This window comes from Podarcis erhardii, assembly GCF_964252035.2.
Source record: "Podarcis erhardii genome assembly, chromosome: 16".
Taxonomy (NCBI): Eukaryota; Metazoa; Chordata; class Lepidosauria; order Squamata; family Lacertidae; genus Podarcis; species Podarcis erhardii.
The window spans coordinates 4,018,314-4,042,890 of NC_138514.1; the positions used below are offsets into that span (position 1 = coordinate 4,018,314).

The 24,577-nt window shown below is 43.3% G+C and overlaps 2 protein-coding genes across 5 annotated transcripts in view; one reads left to right on the forward strand and one right to left on the reverse strand.

Annotated features, from left to right (window-relative positions):
• The window catches only part of LOC309331261 (uncharacterized protein), a 140,911-nt gene that overhangs the window by 80,016 nt on the left and 36,318 nt on the right, over positions 1 to 24,577 (forward strand). The window contains exons 3-5 of one of the 4 annotated variants that reach the window (XM_081843381.1): positions 1,722 to 1,775; positions 5,430 to 5,555; positions 23,871 to 23,993. In XM_081843381.1, the coding sequence (XP_081699507.1) occupies positions 1,722 to 1,775; positions 5,430 to 5,555; positions 23,871 to 23,918 (228 nt within the window). In that variant the 3' untranslated portion in view covers positions 23,919 to 23,993. Of the gene's footprint in view, positions 1 to 1,721; positions 1,776 to 5,429; positions 5,556 to 7,306; positions 8,997 to 23,866; positions 23,994 to 24,577 lie in introns of those variants that run through there. The other 3 variants (XM_081843379.1, XM_081843378.1, XM_081843380.1) reach the window with 3 other exon arrangements.
• On the reverse strand, positions 11,313 to 13,202 carry LOC309331481 (claudin-34-like). Its single transcript, XM_081843690.1, has 2 exons — positions 13,141 to 13,202; positions 11,313 to 12,752 (listed from the first exon to the last, which is right to left on the reverse strand). Exon 2 carries the CDS (start codon positions 12,749 to 12,751, stop codon positions 11,597 to 11,599), a length of 1,155 nt encoding a protein of 384 aa, XP_081699816.1. The 5' UTR covers position 12,752; positions 13,141 to 13,202; the 3' UTR covers positions 11,313 to 11,596.

The window sequence follows — 24,577 nt, forward strand, 5'->3', positions numbered from 1 at the left end:
GTATTTTGTTTCTTATAGCATATGGGGAAACTCCAAATTTTAGACTACATATATATATATGAAGCGTTCTATCCAATGCTAGTTTCATTCAGAGTATAAACAATGAAATTAATAGACATGGCTTATTGGGTCCATTCCTTGGGTTGAATAGGGCCCATTATCCTTTACTTTTATACTATACATCGACTGCAATTCAAGGGTGAGGGAATGGTAAAGAAAACAATAATAGAATCATAGAATTGTAGAGTTGGACGGGACCCCAAGGGTCATCTAGTCCAACCCCCTGCAATGCAGGAATCTCAGCTCAAGCATCCATGACAGGTGGCCATCCAACCTCTGCTTAAAAACCACCAGGGAAGGAGAGTCCACCACCTCCCAAGGGAGTCTGTTTTGCTGTCAAACAGCTCTTACTGTCAGAAAGTTTTTTTCGAATGTTTAGTTGGAATCTCATTTCTTGTAACTTGAAGCCATTGGTTCAAGTCCCACCCTCCAGGGCAGGAGAAAACAAGCATGTTCCCTCTTCCATGTGACAGCCCTTAAGATATGTGAAGATGACTATCCTATCTCCTCTCAGTCTTCTCTTTTCCAGACTAAACATACCCAGTTCCTTCAAGGGCTCCTCATAAGCCCTGGTTTCCAGACCCTTGATCATCTTGGTTGCCCTCCTCTACACACGTTCCAGCTTATCAACAAACTTCTTAAATTGTGGTGGCCAGAACTGGACACTGGATTCCAGGTGTGGTCTGGCCAAGGCAGAATAGAGTGGGAATATTGGCAGTGTTACTTCCCTTGATCTGGACACGATATTTCTGTCGATGCAGCCAATCTAAGACAGCAATAGTGAATCTATGGCCCTCTTCTTGTGGCTGTTGGGAGTTGGTGTCCAGCAACACTGGAAGGGTCAAAGGTTTCTGAACCCTAATCTAAGATTTATGTACAATGGAACCTCTACTCATGACCACAATCCGTTCCGGAGGCCTGTCCTTATGGCGAAATGGGTCACTGGGAGAGGCGCCGTGGTGCGCAGGCGCAAATGGTGATCACCACTCCTGTGCATGCGCAAATGGCGATTGTCACTCCTGCGCATGTGTGAACAATGGCAAACCTGCCGGTTACTTCCGGGTTTGCCACGGTCGCAACTTGGAACATCTGCGAGTGGAGGGAGTTGTAAGTAAAGGTTCTACTGTATAGAATTAAATTAGTGGAAATTTACATTTCCGTCTGATGAGCATTCAAAAACCTAATGGGATACTGTGAAGTTGCAGCCACTAAGTTCCCATTTTAAAAAGCCAAAGAGTAATAAGAACAATTAATGCATGCACTTACAGATAAATGCATGAACAACGATATCAAACTCTCCTAATGCATCACAAACTAGTAGCCAGAACTTCTGTAGTCAAGGGGACTAAGGTGGGAGATCATTGCAGAATAGTTGGAACATAGCATATAGGTAACCTAATGTGTTTAAAGTTACCTGAAGGGCAATACTGTGCATAACTACCAAGAAGTGAGTGAAGTCACAAGTAAGAGGTTTCCAGACTTATGTTTTGTAATGAAAGCTGAACATTCAGTGAGAGGGGATACTGCATTCCTGAAAGAGTCACCCCCTACAGCTGTTATGGAAAAATACCCTTGAAGAAGAGAGCTGGAAGGATCCAGTTATGTCTAATATTTACTCTAACTTCTGTTACCTAACTGTGTTTTGTCATTGTTATTTTCAGAAGAATAAAGACCTCTCAACACCACTGGTAGATATTCCAGAAAAACAAAACCCGGTAAGAAAGTAAAAATGTTCTTGATTTTTTTAAAAAAAACAAATTCTTTGAAAAATTTGTGTAAAAAAATTCAAACTAAGTATTAGCATGCCAGATAAAATCATAGAATGGTATACTGGTATTTCTGGGAGAAGTACTTGTATGTGGCGTGCAGGGCCTGCCCACCCAAGAGGCCAGGTGAGACAGCCAGGTGAGACAGCCAGGTGAGACAGCAGCAGGATCCACAGAAGCAGTAGGCAGATCTTTCTTCCTCTCTTGTTCCTGACACAGATCTTCACTCACCCCTTCTTCCCTGGTGAGGAGGGTGACACCATTTTGCACTTCGCCTCAGGTGCCAAAATGTCTTGGGCCAGCCCTTGTTAAATGTACCAGCGCTATTTTTCTATTTTTTTTTTTTAAAGAGGTGCTGGAACTCCTCACCATGAATGTCTCCCTTGTTCTCTTAGAATGGCACTGGCACCCACCTGAGAGGTGCCGGAACTGAGTTCCAACTGAAAAAAAAGGCCCTGCATAGTACTGTGGCATTTTGATGCCCTGAAATAACAGTAATTCATTATTTTTGAAATAGGGTTGTTCTGAGATAGTAAACTGTCTCTGAAAATAATGGATGTTAAGCTGAGACACGCTCCAGCTAAAGTTAAGTCATACTAATATCAATGTAAATTAGTTGTGTGTTGAGGTCCCCAAGCCACCCCACAAATAACACACAATTGACACATAATTTTTGTTTAAGGTTTTTGGCATAATTTTGGCCACAACTTTATTAAAATACAAGAAACGTGTGTGGTTGCTTAGGCATTGGTTGCGACTATCTGACCCTGCATGGGGACAGACTGACATTCGCATTCACGCAAAGTCAGAAAGGGGAAACATTTTGGGGAGAAAGATAGAGTTGGGTACCATGCCCTCACCTCTCCCCAAATGCTCCCAGGGGCTCTTGCGTGGTCCTAACCCCTTGACAGGGGTTCGGACAAAAGCATGGCGAGCCCCTGGATTCCTTTAATGGAATACCCTTGCAGCAGCAGCATTTGAAGGGGCAGGGACAGCCAATCCATACCCCTCCACCAACCAATTCCTAAACCAATGCCTAACCGCAACCTTACAAGTTGTGACGATTTGCTACGCAGTAGGCAAAAACCAAATGGCACCAGCCAATCAGCCAAATGGACAAAATTCCTACCGGGCCCCTGCCCCAAAGAAGACGACCCCATGACAGGTATAGCAAGGTCAAGTGAACAACCTAAAATTAGGGAGGGTGGGCGGGGGATCCGGTGCGCACAGTGAAAAGAGGAAGCTCAGCGCTGCACACAGGGCATATAAAGTTATGACTGTCAATCACAAAATGGCAACATATAAATCTCCCCAGCAACAAGCAGAACTCAATCATAATGGTGACCAACCCTCTTTTCCCACCCAACAACAGTGGGTGTCTTGTTAGCCCCCACCACAAAACGTGCTCTCAATGAAGGAGAGCACGCTATATGCATAACTTTGACTTGACTGACTTTCTGGTTTCAAACCACATGTTATAAGTTGTCCAGAGGAACCTTTGGCTCTCAATATGTTGTTGGAGTCTCCCTACCATCAGCCTAACCAGAAGGACCAAACAGACAGGGAGAGGAGAGCAACACAAGCTCCACATCTCAATTAAAATAGGCACCTGAAATCTACAAAGTGTGGATCACTTTACAGGAAGTATGTGAGAAGAAATGGACTTACATCTTTTTTTAAATATAAAAAAAATCTACAATGCAACAGTGGGGATATCATTGATGTATTAACATTGATAAGTGAAGCAGACTGCCGGTATCAGGATTTAATTGGGGATCATGAATGTTACTGTGCTTGAGAATGTCACATTGTTAATAAGTGTCTGATCTAATTATTGGGATTTTCTAAGTCCAGAGTGTGTTGATCTCTCAGAATTAGCATCTAGCATTTTTATATCTAAGGGTGTGCACACTGTTTTAAGTGTTGTGCTATATTTGCAGCAATCACCGTATTTTTGGCCGTATAGGGCGCACCGGCCCATAGGACACACCTTGTTTTTTTGGGGGGGGGGGGAATGAATAAAAAAATTATCCCCCCCCAGCTGCGACCCCCGACCCCAGCCCCCAGAACAGGCTGCTATCCGCAAGCCTTGTGAGCCCGGCGGCGACTCCCGCCAGGCTCGCAAGGCTTGCGGACACCTGCGCGAAGCATGGGGCGCCCTCCAGAGGGCGCCCCATGCTTCAGGCTGCAGGCTGCTGCCTGCAAGCCTTGCAAGCCCGCGGGAACTCCCACACCGACTCCTCTCGCTCTCCAGGCTTCAGCGAAAGCCTGCATTCACCCGATAGGACGCACACACATTTCCCCTTCATTTCTGGAGGGGGAAAAGTGCGTCCTATAGGGCGAAAAATATGGTATATTCAAGAATGAACACGTAGATATGCTCTAGGTGGTCTTTCTGGTTGTATCTTAGAATCTTTGTTTTGATATCATAGTTGTGTCATGACCCTGCCTTATATCCAATATAGTGCTAAGTAATGGTCCAATCAACACGAGGATTTTCACCTGCAAAACAAGACCCCTTTCCCTCCATGCCCCTCTAAATCTGCTCTGAAGCAGGTTTGGGGAGAGCAGAGGGCATATTGTGGAGGATGAGGAAGTCCCATTATACAAGGGTAAACCCTTACGCTGATGGGATAGTTGCTTATGACTACATTGAAAACACAGGACAGAGTCGTTCCATTTTGTTATCATGGTGAGAATTACTTAGCTGTGTAGGTCAGGATGAATTCCCTCCTGTGGTCAGTGTTTGTTCAGGATCTGCATCTCTAGTCAGATAAAACTGGGGTTTGAGCAATTTTCTCATGCTATTTGTGGGTGGGAAAATTGGGCGTGGGTGGAAGTGCTGCCTTCCCTCCATGTTGTTAAGGTGCAGAAGATTGGCAGCACAGGAGCAATAGTACTGCCTGGATTAGGAGCACTGGCGAGAGCTTAAAGCCTCCACCAGTGCTCCCAGTTCATCCCAAACTGATGTAGCTAATAAGCTCCTTAGCAGCAAAGGAACACCAATATTTCCTGCATTCCCCAGCCAGTGGCTGATGAGTTGATCAAGAAAGGTGAGTGAGCCTCTGGCTTGGCGGACTGCATTTAACATGTGACATGTGGTCTGGTCACCTATGGAGTAGAAAGAGATGCCCATTATTTAAGGTTGAACATTCTGGAAGCCTTTTAAATCTGGATCACGGGGATGGGTGGGGTGGAGATGACTGTGAGAAGAAATACTAGTTGTGAAAATGGAAGACATGACTCATCTGCAGTGGTGGCACCAGAAAAAAAAGAAAGAAGAAGTCTTTGTTGGCACAGAACAGGTAAAGTATATTTCTCCGTGGGAGAGAAAGAAAAATAATAGCATAAGTTGATGACAGGAGTTCAGAAATGGGAGGGGATGGAGGGGTAAGCTCCTTGTTTAGGGAGCACTGCCCTCCCTGCCTCTCGTCCGGTGCTACCTATGATCATTTGGAGTTTCTCAGGTAAAAGCCCTACGGAAATGAATGGGATTTGAACCAGAATAGGCCCTGAATTCCACAGCTATGCTGTAGTGCTGCCATATTTAACAATGGTGTGTTGAATCTGACAGGTGACCTTAAAACAATCCTCTCATTTCAGAAACAGTGTGAAAAGAAAGATCTGAAGACATTTAACAATTCCATGGATTCTGTGCCACAGTTCCACGAATATCATAATCTTAGAAGCAGCCTTCATGAACTTGCCAAGAGGTGGCATTCACAGAATGTAAGTAGATCTGTTTCAGTTTTCTCTTAAATACTCACATTAGGCATAACTCAATGGTTATATGAGGGGTAGTCAATGTGGTTGGACCGTCAGCCCCAGCCAGCATGTCCAATGGTCAGAGATGATGGGAAATGGAGTCCAGAAACAACAGGAGGGCACTGTACTGGCTGCACCTGATGTATAGAGTTGTTACTAGTTTTGGGCTTAGTGGCAGAAATTGGTGACCCTTAGGCTGGATCTAGACACATCAAAGAAGCGTTTCAGTTTAAAGCATTGTAAATTCAAATAGGGAAAACAGGTAGAGAAAAACTGGTCTCCGCGTCGCCATCTGGTGGCACTGTGTATATCACACATACAACGCCTATAAATCACTTTTTCTTTACCAGTTTAGCTGAGTCCCCAGTGGATTATTGCTATTTTAGCATGACAAATCCAGAGCCATAGCTATGATCATCCACACACATTATGTTGCTGCAATTTTGAGTTATGAAGCATAGACAGCTTGCTCACAAAAAGCTGTCTTATCTGCAGTGATGCAAAGCAGGTGTTTGCACAGAGCTGGTTAATCCTGAACATAGTAAATGGATCAAAGCTAACTGATTGGCTCCATTCTATTTAGGAGCAGTGATGGGGCCAAATTCAAAACTTGAAGAGATTGAAATCTGAGCTCCCACAGTTCCAAAAATGTTCAACCCAATATGAGCTTATACCCAGTTCATAATGGGATTCATCCCTGCCATTAGACAACCCCCTCCTCACAAACAAAAACTCTGACACTTGGAAAGGGGGGAGAGAAGGGAACCAGTATCAGGGAGAGTTCACTAGCCCTTTACCTGGACTGGACTGGGGAAGCTTTACCACAGTAGTTCAGGCACCGGTGACTTCAGAACTGGGTTTTTGTAATGTGCTTTTGCTCTGGATCTGAAAACTGCAGTTCCTGCTGAATGCTGTATAGCAGCTGAGCAGGAGTGAAACCTTGCCATTGTAGAAGGCCTCTGCTCAGAGATCTGCTCTGGTTGTTGATTTCCTACCAGGCCAAGTTGAAGACGTTACTATTATTACATAAAGGTCTTAGCACCTTAGGGCCAGCTTACTTGAAGATTCACCTTACCCCATATATACCAACATGATTGCTTTGCTCTGTGGAACTGTTCATTTCATGCTGGGATGCATGGGATATATGGTGTTGCTTTCATTGTATGGTGTGGATGTGACTTAGGCCTAAATGAGCATCACAATGCAGTAAGACACTTGGGCATTAAGAAACAGAATTAGCACCTGCATGCAAAAAGGTGAAAGGTTGAGAGACAGTGGCTTTCCAAGTCAAGTAAATACTCACAGTATATTTATTTCAATTTCCATCTTTGAAAATAAGCCATGCTGAAGTTAATTTCTACTAGTTGTAATTAAATTTTGATGCTCATTCACTGACCCATCTTCTGAGCATGTGATTGCCTTAGCACTGTACCCCATCTAAATGAACTTCTGGTTGTGGAGACCACACTCACTAAAGACGATTATTACTTGATGATAAAAATCAATTAACAGTGATTTTTTGATTACAAAACAAGCAATTATTTACTGTCTCTGTGTGCATGCATAATAGCTATATTAATCACACTCATCAAATGAAAAATTTGTTGTAAGAGCAGATAGGTAGTTGATATTACGGACTCCAATTCACACCTGATCTACAACTTTGGAACACCACATCTTTCAACACCAGTTTTCTTTTATTTTTTTAATAAAAGGAAAGTGACCTGAATTGTAAAACTTCAAAAGGAAGCCCCAAGCAACTATTGGAAAATCTAAAAATATTTCTGAAGAGACTGCATGACGGCAAGTGGTTGAAAACAGAAGCAAAGCAATGAGACAAAGAAAGTTTTTCAAATGCTTTGTTATACATTTTCACTGAGCCAAGTTTCGTGAAGAAGACCAAATGTTCAGTGCATCTTCTCCAAAGAATATGGAATTGTATTTTGGCTTTATTTACTTATTTGATCACCCTACACCTACAGAGGTTTTAGGGCAGTGTGACCGGTTCCCCCATGCAGGGGGCAAGGGCACCTTCCTACGTCCTTCCCAAAGCCTAGTTAGTGCTTGGCCAACTTTGAGAAGGAGAAGGAGAAGAAGAAGAAGAAGGAGAAGAGGGCTCTAGGAGCCTGCCAGAGTTTCATGCCTGCTTCCCAAAGCTTAGTGCCTCCCTTGCCCAGCTTTGGGAAGATAGCTTTGCGCTGGGCCCCCCACTTCAAATTTTGGCCTCACACAGGATACCATATTACCAAGGTCCATCCAGGATACCTAGCACTTTTAATTTTCGCTTAAATTTTATTTATTTATTATTTGTTTGCTTGTTTGTTCAGTTGCTGTTTCTATAAACAGGAAGTAGCATTTCTTTCAGTGGGTGAATTTTGGTAATCGTGCTTTAAGCCATTTCGAGTTTGTTTGTAGTTTGTGTGTGTGTGTGTGTGTGTGTGTGTGTGTGTGCATACACGGTGGAACTTTGGTTTTCGAGCGTCTCGGAAGCCAAATGATTAGGAGCCCGAACGCCGAAAACCCAGAAGTGAATGCTTCCAATTTGGAATGCGCCTTGGAAGTCTAATGGCTTTCAATAATAATAATAATAATAATAATAATAATAATAATAATAATAATAATAATTTATTATTTATACCCCGCCCATCTGGCTGGGTTTCCCCAGCCACTCTGGGCAGCTTCCAACAAAACACTAAAATACAATAATCAAGGTGTGCTTCTCCATTTTCTCAATGGAATTTGATGACCGCCCATTGCACCTTGGTTGTCGAACATTTTGGAAGTTGAACGGTCTTCCGGAAGGGATTACGTTCGTCAACCAAGGTTCCACTGTATAATATCTATGAAATACAAGGTTGATCTTAAAATGTACAGGCATCACAGATTGTGGCCAATGGCATAGAGGAGAACATGGTTATATAACATACTGTGTGAGCTTCATTCGTTCTTATGGATAGCTCAGTGGTAGGACATCTGTTTTGCATGCAGATGGCTTCAAGTTCATTCCCTAGCATCTCCAGGAGAGCCACTACCAGTCAGTGTCGACAAATACTGAGCTAGATGATGGTTTAATTCAGTATAAGGCAGCTTTCTATGTTCCTATGGATAACAGAGACTTCAGGCATATTTGTATATTCAAACATACCCTCATGTTGTAGGTTAAAAATAAAGTCTATTGAAAGATTTATATGTGAATGGAAAAAGTGATGTGCACTATTATTATTTATATTATGGATTTTAATTATGCTATGCAATTATTTATTTTGTATGCAATCACTCCTTTATGCTTAAGAAAACCAAAATAAAACTGGTATACAGATACCAAATGTAAACCATGCATTTCTGAAGGGTTTGTAAATGGCTAGTGGAGTGCATGTGACCTTCGAATAAATAATTTTGCCTAAATACTGTTTTGTTTTTATTGTGAGAAAATATTGTTGTTGGCATCTGTGGATAAAGAGGAGAGGTGGGAGGCACTGGCCAAGGGAAACCCCAGAGGAGGAAGGCTCAGAGTTAGAGGATTGGTGGTGGGACACGGGGAGGAAGTCCGAGGGAGGAGATTGGGAAGAGGGGCTGGATGCTGAAGGGGCAACAGGGTTTAGTGAGCAGGAAGAACCTGGAGCAGTTCAGGGAGCAGTTCAGACTCTGAGCAGAGCAGGAGGGTCAAGAGGCTTCTGAAGAACCCTGGGAGCCTCCCTCTCCTGCTGTGACAAGCTCCCCCCCCGCACCCCTTTCTCCAAGAACATGCAGAGTAATGAGGAGAGCAGAGCAGAGGTCAGAAATGGGCAGACGCAGTTTGAGACTGTTTGGGAAACATCCAGAAGAGGGGTGGAAGGCAGGGATCTTCAGCCTTGCCAACTGCTCCTTAGGTGCAAGACCTACTGGGAAGTGTTCCCAAGTTGTATGTCATTTCCTTGAATAAAAAGTTAACTTCACTGACAATGGAGCCCTGCGTCTTTTGTGCTGACCTGCATCTGACTCTAGCTGCGACATCCATCTCTCTTGAGCAACAATGGAGTGCAGCTTCTGGTGAAGTCAAACCTCTGGGTTAGCAGCACTGAAGCGACCTCCCTGGGCAGTGTCCTAGGCTGACCAGAGGACAAGACCCCTTGGCCTCACTGATGTGCTCCAAAGGAAAGCAGAGCAATACACTTGGCATAATACTGGCTGCAGAAGTTGCCTGAAGGAGGCATACAATGCACCAGCCAACCATCTTCGGGACTCGGGACTTGTGTAGGGTTTACTCCTTAGTCTTTTTTCTCCTGAAGATATCCTGCAAGGGCAGTGGAGGTTTAGGATCAGAGTTTCCCTTCTCCTAGATGGGCTACATTCCCAGGTTGATGGTCCCCATCTGCCCCTCACTTCCCTCTACAGCACATGCAGAAACCGCCTTCCTGACCATTGGACCCATTATTGGTCTCATCTCCTCGACCTGGTGGCGCCTGTCTTCACATGCATGGGAAGTCCCTAATTCACCAAGGGTTTGAGACCCATCAACTACCCTCACCTGGTTTAACCGGCCAGTCAAAGCCATTTTCCAGGGTGTGGCTGCTGTCACATGCTGACAGCTTTTAGGAGCCACAGGTGGAAGCTGAGTGCAGGGTGGGAACCAAAGGTGGACAAACTATCCCAGAAGGAGCACAACTTGTCCCACACCAGAGGAACTATCCCTCCCCTAACACCCCATGCACCCCTATAAAAATATATACTATGATAAATATACAGTATTTGTAGCAGGGCTTTTGCAGGATAGCACTTATTGACCTTTGCCTTCTCAAACATGATTTTCTTCTCTAACCACATTTCATGAATTTCATATTGTAGAGATGGGATGAAGATCAACAAAAATTTTTATTCTGGGAAATCCAGAATTCATTAGCATTTTAATGCACATTTCCCACAATATTCACATTTCTGCAAACAATTTCCCCTAATACCATGAATTTAGGTATGCCATTTGCAGTGACTTATTCATGTTAATGCATTTTCCTCACTATTATATATGGATTTTTGTATACACTTTTTTTTTTAAGGAGAACTGCATCACAATGTTTTGAAGAAATGTGAATTTCAAAGGATAGCAGCATTATGGTTTGCATATTGTTTGGGGAAGAGTAGATTTCTAAATTTCTCCCCAACCATAGATCCAACCATAGTGACAACTCTTAAATCACTAATATAACTGTTCTTTGATTCATTTTCCACACATTTACCAGCAGCATCAGGGCCTAAGTGGGAGCATCTCTCCCCCAGGTCCCTCCAAGCTGGAACACCACCCCAGTGCTTCAGGGTGCTCACCAATGTGGGATGTGCTTCTGCTTTACTTGAATCCTTGCTTGAACCTGCTGGTGATGATATATGGTGAAACCACAGACCTAGATGGAACCAGTTATTTCTCCTGATCCCATGATAACACAGAGCACTAAAAACAATGCTTCCTTCCACAGATGGATTTAGGAATGAGAACCAAACATTCACCCTCAGTCCTGCATGACTAGGCATTCAGTGAATGGGGAGGCCTTAAACAGGTGCAGCAATGCTTCCACATGATTACCGTATTTTTCGCTCTATAGGAAGCACCTGACCATAGGGCGCACCTAGTTTTCAGAGGGGGAAATCAACCCTGACACCAAACCCTACATATAGGAAGTAAAATAGAAAAATCGCCACCCGACCCCACCCCCACCCATCTTTCCCTCCCCCCTCCACCTCTTTCCCCTTTGCTTCCTAATGTCTCAACAAATGAAAATGATTTGTAAAAATGTTACATGGGGGGGGGGGGAGAAAACATGAGAGAGAGACATTGCACACTTTTGTAAATCAACAAAATCTTTAATAAATAAATAAATAAATACTAGTCATAAAAAAGAGGCTTCCTCACCTGAAGGACATCAAAGCCCACCTGAAGTCCCAAAACAAAACTATAAGATCCTGATCCACGCAGATCCATGCATGTATAGAGCCATCTGCATGGATCTGAATCTGATAGTTTATGACTCCCTGTTTTAGGGAATCACATATATAATCGTATGTTTGGGGACATCAGGTGGGCTTTGATGTCCTTTAGGTGACCTTTGGGGTGTATGGCTTTCCTCCATCTCAACCGCGCAGGATTCCTCTGGAATGACAAGATCACTTGCACAGCTTTCCTCCATCTCAACAGCGCAGGATTCCTCTGGAATGACAAGATCACTTGCACAGCTTTCCTCCATCTCAACTGCGCAGGATTCCTCTGGAATGACAAGATCGCTTGCACAGCTTTCCTCCATCTCAACTGCGCAGGATTCCTCTGGAATGACAAGATCTTCCGCATGGGTTTCCTCCATCTCCACTGCAGAGGATTTCTCTTGAATTACCAGGTCTAGCAGAGAACCACACTTCGAACAAATAGTTAGACTCTCGCTTTTCACTGCACTTCCTGGGGTAATCACTACTACAGTTACTATTTGAGATGTATCTGTTGCGATGGTCCTGATGCAACATCTCTCCATCCCAACCAATGCTGCACTCAGCAGCTGGAAACCCGCAGCGATATAGCCTAGATAAATAGAAGGTCCAATATGCTGCTCGCTGGGAATTTGAGGCAATTCAAAAGCTTCTGGGAAGACAATTTCTCCATTTTGTAAGACAGCAGACATGTTCCATGTCACGGAAATCAGGACGAGTATCCCTGCAACTAAGTTCAGGAGAGCTGGAAGCCTAAAAAAGGTTAACACAAAATCCTTATGTTTTCTGGGCTTGAACACATTGTACAAGGCAAACGAAATTAATCCTAGGGCCGCTGAATTCATAATGGAAGCTAAGGCCATTAAATCCTGTGCAATAAAAATTTCCTTTGGGAGGGTTGGATGTTGCTCATTGAGATTTTCACAATGCCAAAAAGAGTTGCCGTCGTTAGAAGGGTCTTTCCAAAAACAGACCTGCCAGATTCCAATCCAGATGTTTCCAGAGCCTATTCCCTTGATGTTGTCCACACGCCACACTCGCCAGTTGACAATGGCTGTTGAGGCAATGCACATCATCCAGGCCAAAATATCAATGAGGAATGCAGATACCTGGAGGCCGGAAACTAAACTTAGCCATCTGACCACCAGGGAGCCTTCTTTCACCTGCAGGGGGGGTTTGGAGAGAAGGGGAGCAGGGGAGACCTTGGCAGACATCCTGGAAACAAAAGAGAAGACAACGTGCAGTGAGAGAGGGACTAACAAGCATGTCTAGTCATTGAAGGACATCCTCCCTCCTGCATTCTTCCTTCCATGCACAGAAAGAAGCAGCAAAAGAAAGAGTTCCTGCTCTCTCCCACCCCCTGGTTAGGTATAGACATCTGATCCAGAGAAGCTGAAACACATACTTTCTTCCAGCACACTGCTACTGATTTAATATACTCTTGCATTGTTCCTGTGAAAATGGCCAGAACCTCAGCAACCTGTTGTGGATGGGAAGCTGCTCATGATTCGCTGTTCTGCTACCTGCTACTGCAGCTATCCTTTTCCACTGAGCATAAACACACCTGATGGCATAGTGAGGAATGTTTAATCCATAAACTTACGTGAAATGCCTTCCTCAGCTAGAGTCTAGCGTGCCAGGAACAGAGCAGGGATTTGCTAGGTATTCCTGAGCCTCAAGAAGACTGAGCTGTTGGCCACTGAGCTGACGTTTGCCTGAGCAGCCAGCCAGCCACAGCAGCAACTGCTCTGCAGAATTCTTAGGTCAGTTACAGGCCAGTTAGAATCCTGACAACAACACAAATCATAACTCCAGGGTACTGGTCATTTGGAACATCAGGAAAGTGGAAAATGGGAGGGAACTCAGTTCCCTTCTTTCCCAATGCAGAGTGTCTATTCCAGGACACTGTGCAGTTAAAACTGTTCTTCCTGAAGTCAGATTCAGAGCAGTTCCAGCAATAAAAATGGTGATACAGTGTGTGTATCTCAATACAGATTTGTTTGATGGGCCTGAATGCATTTCATAAAGGATATCCATGTACAAGAAAGGCTAATAGCATGAGGCCCTGAACCATAAGAATTTCCTTGGCAAAATTATTGAAGACTCCTTACAAACCTATCATTCTTTTTCCCCATCCCATCTTGTTTGGACATTATAGTAAGGGAGAAGATCTTAGCTCTTTTCCTTTGCACTGGGACCACATGGAATTTGTGCCATGGGACCCCATCACTCACACCAATACAGGCAATACCATTTTCAGAACCTAGGTGTCCATGATTTAAAATCGCTTTCCTAAGACACTTCCATCAAAATATTTGTGTTGCTTTCTTTCTGTTCCTTTCTGTGTTGATGCTCCGAATGTGAGCTGCTCAGCTGCATGCAGTTTCCACTGAAGTGTGAGTGTGTGTGATTAACATTCGGCCAAGCAATGGGCCTAAATCCATCTATTTCACCTGAAATAACTTTGGGAGCCAGCCTCACTGCGCAGTGATCCCTCTTGCTGTTCTGGCTTCTGGGATAGCTGTGCAGCCTGCATTCGCTCCATAAGACGCACACACATTTCCCCTTACTTTTTAGGAGGGAAAAAGTGAGTCTTATAGAGCAAAAAATACGGTATTTGGATGTCACAAGGCAATCAACAAGTGGACATAGGCGCCGACTCCATGGGGCCTGAGGGGGCCCGAGCCCCCTCAAAAATTCGTTTGGGGGGGCTCAGCCCCCCCAATAATTTTAAAAAATTATTACCTTAAATTTCGCTCTATAACACGCAGATTTTTTCTCCTAAAAAGTAAGGGGAAATGTCTGTGCGTGTTATTGAGCGAATGTGTGGTCCCTGGAGCTGACTCCGGAGCGCAGGGGCAAAAATAGGCAAAAATCAGGCAAAAATAAGATCGGGCGGTCGGGCGGAGGGAAGGCGGAAGCTGCTGCTTTCCTGCATTCTGCCTCAGGGTCTTACTGCCCACCCGCTTCTGTTGCTGCGTTTGCTCAAACTCAACAAAGAGCAGGGAATCCCCTGCCCTCCTGGCAAGCAGAGGGTTAAGGAAAGGATCGAGTCCTTCCTTCTAATTCTTTCCTAGTCACACTGCGTGCCCAGCCCACCACCTCCTCCTCTCCGTGCTCTAGGGACTCGCAGGTGGGAGAGAGAGAGGGCTGGCTTGGGGGGACCGGGACTTTTGCCTTCCTTTCCTCCCCCCCACCCCGTTAAACTCCTTCCCTGCATTCTTAGCCAGCTGCTTCTTCGCACACCCCTCTTGTGCTTCTTGTCCCTTCTGTGTTTTTCCTTCCCTCCCCATTTAAAACGTGGTGACAAAGCACGGATCCACATGGATCCTCAGGATTTTTGCATTGGGTCACCCCAAATTCACCATCAGATCACATTACATGTCCATGGCTACAGTCTGTACCAAAAAAATCACGCACCCACTGTTGCCTGGAGCTGCAATGGTGCAAAAACGTGGTTACAAAGCATGGATCCACAGGATCTTTGCACTGGGTCACCCCAAATTCACCATCAGATAAAATAGCATGTCCATGGCTACAGCCTGCACCAAAAAAATCACGCACCCACTGTGGCCTGGGGCCACAATGGTGCAAAAACGTGGTTACAAAGCACGGATCCACATGGATCCTCAGGATTTTTGCATTGGGTCACCCCAAATTCACCATCAGATCACATAGCATGTTCATGGCTACATCTTGCACCAAAAAAATCACGCACCCACCGTTGCCTAGGGTCACAGTGGTGCAAAAACGTGGTTACAAAGCACGGATCCACATGGATCCTCAGGATTTTTGCATTGGGTCACCCCAAATTCACCATCAGATCACATAGCATGTCCATGGCTACATCTTGCACCAAAAAAATCACGCACCCACTGTTGCCTAGGGTCACAGTGGTGCAAAAACGTGGTTACAAAGCACGGATCCACATGGATCCTCAGGATTTTTGCATTGGGTCACCCCAAATTCACCATCAGATCACATAGCATGTCCATGGCTACATCTTGCACCAAAAAAATCACGCACCCACTGTTGCCTAGGGTCACAGTGGTGCAAAAACGTGGTTAGAAAGCACGGATCCACATGGATCCTCAGGATTTTTGCATTGGGTCACCCCAAATTCACCATCAGATCACATAGCATGTCCATGGCTACATCTTGCACCAAAAAAATCACGCACCCACTGTTGCCTAGGGTCACAGTGGTGCAAAAACGTGGTTACAAAGCATGGATCCACATGGATCCTCAGGATTTTTGCATTGGGCTACTCCAAACTCACTGTCAGATATTAAAAATCTTTATAAAATAGAGAATTAAATACATACAGAATGTTAAATTTTCAGTTTCGAAATATTAGTACTAGTTTAGTACTGTATTTCTATATTACTATAGTACTGTAATTGTTATTTTCAAATACTTAAATATTTTTAGGGTGTAAGACCCAATTAAAGCCCGTTATTTACATACAGTATTACAGTATTTACATACAGTATTAGGCATACTGTATTAACTTTATTAACTGTATTAAAGCATTAACTTTGAGATATTATTTTTATTTAATGAACCCTCAGCCTTATTCAAAGTAAGCTTAAATTAGCTATTTCACTTATTAATCAAAGTGCTATTACTGTGCGACAGCAATATTTTATGTTTTATTCTTTTAATGATAGGATTTATTTAAATATCATTTCAATCTTTCAGAGCTATATATTCACTGCTCTGTAATAGTCTATAAGCATAATTGTTACTGTAAATTAAATTAGCTTTTTACGAAAATACCGTGCGTGTTTATGTTTTGTTTCTTTTTTCAAAGCCAAAAAGTGTTTCAGGCTTGTCGAGTTTCCTGGAGTGTGGAGTTATAGAGAGTCGAGTTTTCGGGGTTCTAATGTTGATCATATGACTCTAAAATACTTTTAAAAAACTTTAAAACTCACTAATTTTCATCTAAAATTTAGAAAACTTCCCGGGGCAGGACCCCGGTATGGGCCCCCCCAATATTTTTTATAAGTCGGCGCCCCTGCAAGTGGATAGGAATAAGTTTTTCTCCTTCTGTCCCAATATTAGAACTCAGGGGCCTCCAATGAAGATGAATGTTGGAAGAGTCAGGAAAGACAAGAGAGAGCCCTTCTTGACAGAGTACATAGGTAAAAGGTGGAATTTACTTCCACAAGGTATGGACCAACTTAGATGGCTTTAACAAAAGATTAGAAAGAATCATAGTGGATAAGGCTATCAATGTAAACTGGCCATGATGACTATGTTTTACCTCCACTGTTGGAGAGTAAACACCTCGGAATATCAGTTCCTGTGAAATTAAGAGAGAAGAGTGCTATTGCTCGCATGTCCTGCTTTCACGCTTCACATAGGCATCTGGTTCTTAAGTTCTTAAAATAACTGTGGGCAATTATGCAAAAGCAGTTTTTGTATTTTAGATCTTACATTTTTCCAGGAAACTTTTTCAGGAGGATCTCTGAGGGAGACAATGTCTGTTGCTGCGAAGTGGAGAGAATGGCTGTTGCAGTAGGGTTCTGCTTGCTGGCCCTCAGCGGCATCAAGATGCAGGATTTTGGCTTGATACAGGAGGGCTCGTCTTATGTTCCTAACCAGTTAACACTTTTAAAGCAGAGGCAAGGAACCTGTGATGTTCCAGATGTTGCTGGACTGCAACTCCAATCATCCCTGACCAGTGGTCAGGCTGACAGGGCTGAAGTTGTAACCCACCCACCCACTTCTGGGGGGCCACTTATTCCCCACCCCCTTTCTATTGGGTGTAATCAAAACACACAACACAATGGAAACCACCATTTTGCTTGCTTTTTTCCAAAATCTCTTTAAGGCAATGATCATTATTGAGTCTCATCAAACATCTATTGGTAATGCTGTGCAGATTTTTTTATTTTTTAATTTTTAAATCCTACTGGGCACAATCTAAAGAAGCATCACACCCCCAGACAACCCTGCAAAACAAGCAAACAAATGAAATCATCATCATTATTTATTAAATTTATATACCGCCCTATACTCGCAGGTCTCAGGGGGGTTCACAAGATAAAATTACAGTATAAAACACAAAAAAACACAAAATACATATTCAAAATATAAACAGAAACAGCCGAATAACCCCCCCAACCCCCCCCACATTAAAACTGTTTAAAAATTTATAACAACAACAAGCACAATTAAAAAGCAGTTTAAAAGAATAAATGCCTAATTCTTGTTCGGGAATCAGAAACATCAGAAAACATTCCCTGTGCCGCACTGAGTGGGGACATTTTCTGCACTTCCTGATTAGTATTTTCACTGATTAGGTTGCAGATAATCCACTGATTAAAGTGCTCTTGGCTATTTCGGAGTGTCACATAAATATACATGAATGCAATAGGAGGGGGAAAGAGTAAACAGACAACAAAAACCAGATCTATTAACATGTTCTGTTTTAAAGAAGGGTTATATAAGACAGCTGGCTGCATTCAACGGTGGCTGCTCAGTTGTGGCTGGTACCCATTTGGACTGGTATGGTATAAGGCAGGCATGTCCAAAGTCCATTTTGGGGGTCTAATCCAGCCCGCCGGTCAGTTTAATCCAGCTCCTGTGGCAGGTAAAATCCCTGAAAAAGCTCAACAACTTAAATCCTAAAAAAAAACTTCAATCTTAAAAAAAGCTCAACTTTGGTCGGCCCTCACGCATATTCACTTCATCAAATCTGGCCCTTTTTAAAAAAAGTTTGGGCACCCCTGGCGTAAGGCAAGGAGTCGAGCAGTAGGTGGAGCGAGATCCAATGACAGCCAGAGCCAAATATTTCTAGTTTTGTTCCTATCGTCTTCCTTTCGCAGTTCTACAAAGGCAATAGTGAGACTGAGGAGGACGGTGACGGCTAGGACTACAACCCTCTGGACCAGTTGTAAGCAAGAACACAGGTAGGTGGAGGCTGAGGACAGAATGTGTTCTGAATGTGCAATGCCCTAATTGCCCAGAAGGACCAGTCTCTTTAGTGACAGTCTGCTGAAATACAGAATTGATTAGCAGAACAGAGAGGAGGCAAATTGTAGGTGATTACCCTCCACCCTGTCATCGTTCCCTTCCCCAGAAAAAAAACCACAAACTTATTCTGAAGATTTTCCCTTGGAATGTATTTTGGGGCGTGGGATGAGGCCCTACAGGCAGGAGGAGAGAACCACCAGTAGCTTCCTCTCCCTGTTCTACTGAATGATTCTTTCCATTCAGCAGTCACTGCTGGATGGCACCCACAATCCTTACTCCCATGGAAAATGTAGAACAACGTCTGCAACGACATTTCACAAAATGCCAAATGACAGAAGATTTTCAAATTTGGATTTGCTGTCAACATTTGCTCACAAAATTTGACATCAGAATGTCAGGATTGAAAGCTGAGAATTTTACACACACACACCCCCTTTGGTCAATCTAAGTTGATTTTTCGTAGTTGGCTAAGTCAATGAATAAGGTTAATATAAAATTGAATTAATTAGCTTGCAGACAATCTAAGAGATGCTGTCACATACTAATTGCTTCCCTATAGCGCCCAATCTCTCCTGCTACATGCCATATGTTTTCAAATGCTAACTGCAACCGCACAATAACATTCACATTCATACATTATGTGAATTTCAGTCAAATTTTCATTTAAAAATTGCATACTAGGGGAAATTCACATTTAAATGCTGGTGAGTTTTTTTAATGACATTTGAAATAAATATTCACAAACCAATGTCAAAATGTGGAGAACTGAATTTAAGACTAGAAAAATGAGAAACCGAGAGAAACAGAAATCAACCAATTTGTCAGTCCCTGCCCTCAGGTTCTATTTGCAGGCTTCCTATAGGGTGGCCACTGTGAGAAAGAGCATGCTGTAGTAAATGTGCCCTCTGTCTGAGCCAGCAGGACTTTTCTTACATTTTCATAGGAATGACTAGAAATAGTAGCAAACTTTACAGCACAGACAACAGTTCATTAAGATTAATCACTGGGCTTAGTGTTATAGTATAACATTCTGGGAGTTCCATCATTGCTCCATCCCTGCATTCATTCTCCCATGTTGTCATCAGTAAACTCTGGGGCGTAAAGGCCGGATGCATGTAACAGCAAGACAATGCACATCACAGATGTCTCCAGTTGGCACTCTCCTCTATTAAATGATGGGAATGTACACAAGCTGTGTGCGTATGTGTCTTTATAAACACTTATGCATGACTCTGCAGCTCTCCTGATCTGAAATAGCCTCCAATTCATAAAAGACCCAGCAGGTAATGTTATCCTCCTTGACCCTTTCAGTTCTCTACTGTCCACTTTCATTTCCTCACCTTTTCACACCTTGCAGAATCCACAATGTGTCTCTTTGTTGTTCACTCTCAATAGCAGAGATCTGAGCCTTGGACTTGGAATGTCAACATACAAAGGATAACAAGAGCTCTGCTGGATCAGACCAAGGTCTATTTGTCTAGCATTCTATTTCCATCAGTGGTCAGGCGGATGCCTCTAGAAAACCCAGGAATAGTGCATGAAGGCATTTCATTAGACAATGTGATTTTGCCCTGTGCTTTTATTGAATGTGTTCTGTGCTCAGGTGTTCCCTGAGAAAAATGCTGGTTTTGATGCTGTAGTAAATTTTACCCAACACGTTCATGCTATAAGGCACACTATCGTTACTGGTGGGCAGGACCCAAAGGCAAAAGTGCGTAGAGCAACAAATGTAAATTTCACCACTCTATCCCGGAAAGCAAGAGCTTTATCAGAGGACACATTCCAGCCAGGCAAGAAGCATTCTAGGAAGGGTGCAAAGCAGTGTATGGGAGGGCATGGCCTGGGGGTGTGACCCAGGAGAGGTGGGGCGGAGGGAGAGTGCTGAGGGCCATTTAGAAAGGCGTAGAGATTTGCTTTGTCCCTTAGACCTCCCTCCTTATTTTGATGCTGAAGAACTGGCCACAAAAGTCATGACACATTAATATTTGGTGAGTCTAATTTCCCTCTTCATTGTTGTGGGACCATCACACCCCCTGTAAAACTGGAGAGGGAAATTCAGCACATTATTATCACAATCACCACCATCGTCATTGTCTTCTAAGAATTTGAGAGGGAGGGGAGTTGAATTAACTTTCTAAATCTACTTTCTGGCTGAGGTGGTCAAACATAGGGCCTCTTATTTTTTTACACTTAAAAAACACACACTTTAGTGGTTGTTAATCACAGCCAACAAGACTGAGTTTCTTCTGGCTATGCTCCTTTTCCTGTGCCAGTCAAATTCCCATGGAAATGATGGTCGGCAGCGTAGTTTCCATGGTGATCTGGCTCAGGAAGTAGAGCACAGCCGGAAGGAAATCAGAAAGTTGTGGGGTTGTGGAAACTGAGGTATAAAGAATAAATATATTAAAATGCTCAGAAACTATCTCTGTTTCTTGCACAGTAGCAAAGTTAGATGGTGTGATTTGTTTCTTCAATGCATTTTTATAATTTGTTTATATGTTAGAAGACCTCTAAGGGTTAAAGTCAAAGAGTTCAAGAGAAGCAGAGAAGGGGGTGCTGGATACTGAACCCCCATGCAGCTTCCGATGGAAAAGGGGCATGGTTTAAGCACCCCGGTCACCCCCCCCAGCCCTCACAATGGTGAGCGCAGCTTAGCAGCCAACACCCCCCCCCCAGTTGTGCCAATATCTGTGAAGGCCACACCAGAAACCCAAGGGGGCAGGAGGGGGACATTTTTCAGTCCAGTGGTTGCATTTCTTTCCACGCAACACTAGTCAAATGCACAAATGAACAGAGCAATGAAAGCAAGCCTTATCTTTGCTCAGGAAGCTGTTCAAGGAATGACATGCAGAGAGAAAGTTAGCATCTCAGGAAAAAAGCACTTTTTCATCAATCAATCAATCAATCAATCAATCAATCAATCAATCAATCAATCATTTATTGTATTTGACTGAAAGCCATTACAAATCCTGTTACAAAAGCACCAAACCCGGTGACCCAAACTATAGCTCCCAGATTCTTTGGGGGAAGAAGCCAGGTGGATGCCATGTGAACTCAGCGATGTGTCAAGTGATGGCTAAATACTACCTCCAGGTTCAAAGGCGGCATATTTCTGTATATCAGTTCCTGAGAATCATGAGGGCTGTTGTGGTCCGATTCTGCATGCAGTTTTTGCACAGGCATCTGTGAGAACGAGATGCTGAACTTGGGACACTGGCCTGATCCAGGCAGCTTTCTTATGTTACAAAGGAAGACTTCCAAGAGAATACTTTTAATCTCGCACTCCAAGAATTGCTGCAAGTTTCAGAAAGTCACATAATGCACTCCAAAATCAGAAATTTTGAAACCACTCCAGCACTGTGGCATTTTACTTTTTCTCCGCATCTCTTATCTGAACTATGTTCTGGCAGTTTCTTTGAGTATCTTTTTTCCAATTTATTTTTATTTGGTAACCATTTCTCCATTTCTGAGGAAGGAACAAAAACATTCCAAGCTCTCAGTGTCCCTGACTTAAGAGTCTGACTCCTCAGACCTGCCTACCAAGCGCTCACTGGCTGGTGTGCCTTTGAAAGGGGACTCGGAAACTACAACTAATCCAGAATGCGGCAGCTGGAGGGGTGACTGGGAGTGGCCACCGGGACCATATAGCACCAGTCCTAAAGGCTCCCAGTATGTTGCCAAGCACAATTCAAGGTGTTGGTGCTGACCTTTAAAGCCCTAAATGGCCTCAGTCCCGTATACCTGAAGGAGCGTCTCCACCCCCATCGTTCTGCCCAGACACTGAGGTCCAGCTCTGAGGGCCTTCTGGCGGTTCCCTCATTGCGAGAAGCAAAGCTACAGGGAACCAGGCAGAGGGTCTTCTCGGTGGTGGCGCCCACACTGTGGAACACGCTCCCTTCAGATGTGAAGGAAATAAGCAGCTATCCTATCTTTAAAAGACATCTGAAGGCAGCCCTGTTCAGGGAAGTTTTTAATATTTAATGCTGTACTGTTTTTGACATTTGATTGGGAGCTGCCCAGAGTGGCTGGGGAAACTCAGCCAGATGGGCGGGGTATAAATAATAAAATATTATTATTATTATTAAAAACAAAACAGTATTTAGGCAAAATTATTTATACACTGGCACATGCACTACACTAGCCATTTACAAACCCTTCAGGAATGCATGGTTTACATTTGGTATCTGTATACCAGTTTTATTTTGGTTTTCTTAAGCATAAAGGAGTGAATACATACAAAATAAATAATTGCATAGCATAAATAAAATCCATTGTATAAATAATAATAGTGCACATCACTTTTTCCAGTCACATATAAATATTTCAATGGACTTATTTTTAACCTACAACATGAGGGTATGTTTGAATATACAAATACAGTGGTGCCCCGCAAGACGAACGCCTCGCAAGACGGAAAACCTGCTAGACGAAAGGGTTTTCCATTTTGGAGGCGCTTCGCAAAACGAATTTCCCTATGGGCTTGCTTCGCAAGACGAAATGTCTTGCGAGTTCCTGCGGGTTCCCCCCCCTTTCCCCCCTTTTCCGCTGCTCCGCTGATAAGCCGCTTAACAGCTGATCCGCTAAAAGCCGCTAAACTGCTAATAGCGCTAATCTGCTAAGCTGTCAATGGGCTTGCTTCGCAAGACGAAAAAACCGCTATACGAAGAGCCTCACGGAACGGATTAATTTCGTCTTGCGAGGCACCACTGTATGCCTAAAGGAGTGTCTCCACTCCCATTGTTCAGCCCAGATGCTGAGGTCCAGCTCTGAGGGCCTTCTGGCAGTTCCCTCCCTGCGAGAAGTGAGGTTACAGGGAACCAGGCAGAGGGCCTTCTCGGTAGTGGCGCCCTCCCTGTGGAACGCCCCCCCTCCCGCCAGATGTCAAGGAGATAAAGAACTACAGAACTTTTAGAAGATACCTGAAGGCAGCCTGTATCAGGAAGTTTTTTATGTTTGACATTATTTTTTATATTTTGATGGAAGCCTTCCAAAGTAGTTGGGGATAAGTAATAAAATATTATTATTATTATTATTATTAATTTAACTAAGAGAAAAGTTATGAACTAAGCGCACGAACAAGATGTAGTGTGTTCACCATTTCATGTTTTACTGGAAAACCTTAGGTCACTGTTAACTGGTGGGCAGGGCCTGGGGGGGGGGAATTCCCCCTTGAATCTGACTTATGACTTCAGCACTGCCACTACAGAGTGACAGTGTCATCATAATTTCACCATGGCAACCAGCTGCTTCATTTCCACTTATTTGAAAGGCGGGCCAGTGAGTATTTATTTATTTTATTTATTTATTTTTGTATATAATATTTATTAAGTTTTCCATTTTTGTCCCAGCCAGGCAGAGAAACGTTACAAGAGGCAGACAGCAAGGAGTACATCTTTGTAAGAAGAAGAAAAACATACACTAGAGAGAAGGAATAAATAAATAAATAATTTATGTTACTTTTTCATTCCAGGGTTGGAGAAATAAAGCCCAACTTGCAATAAATTTGTCTGCTTGACTACTACTTAATGCTATCAGATTTTTCTCAACCAGGCTGTTATGGCTGGAGGATTTTTATTCTCCATTGTTCTTGTTTCGTTAATTCTCTTTCATTAATTTTCCTTCACAGTTTAACTCTTTGGTTCATGAGTGAGGGGCACTTTCCGTCAGTTCCCCCCTCTCTTAACAATCCCACTCCTGAGGTATCCCAATTGGTATAACAGACCCAGGGGATCACCTCACCCCTTGTTACTGGTTTGGGAGTCTTCTTCTCCTAGAAGAACTCTCCCCTCCTGGCTAGTTATGAGACTGACCCAGGGAGTCAATCAATCAAATGTTTATTCGGCTTTACGCCCATCATGAAACACAACACAACAAAACAAATCAAATAAAACAGCGGACTCGTACAAGCCACAAATAGTATAACACAGTTCACAACTCACAAGGACAAATATTAGCCAATTCATAAGAAAAGTTTAAGATTAAGATTAAAATTAAAATTAAAAATAAAAATTTTTTGCACTACACTAAAATCAGTATCTGATGTCGTTATAGAAAATTCT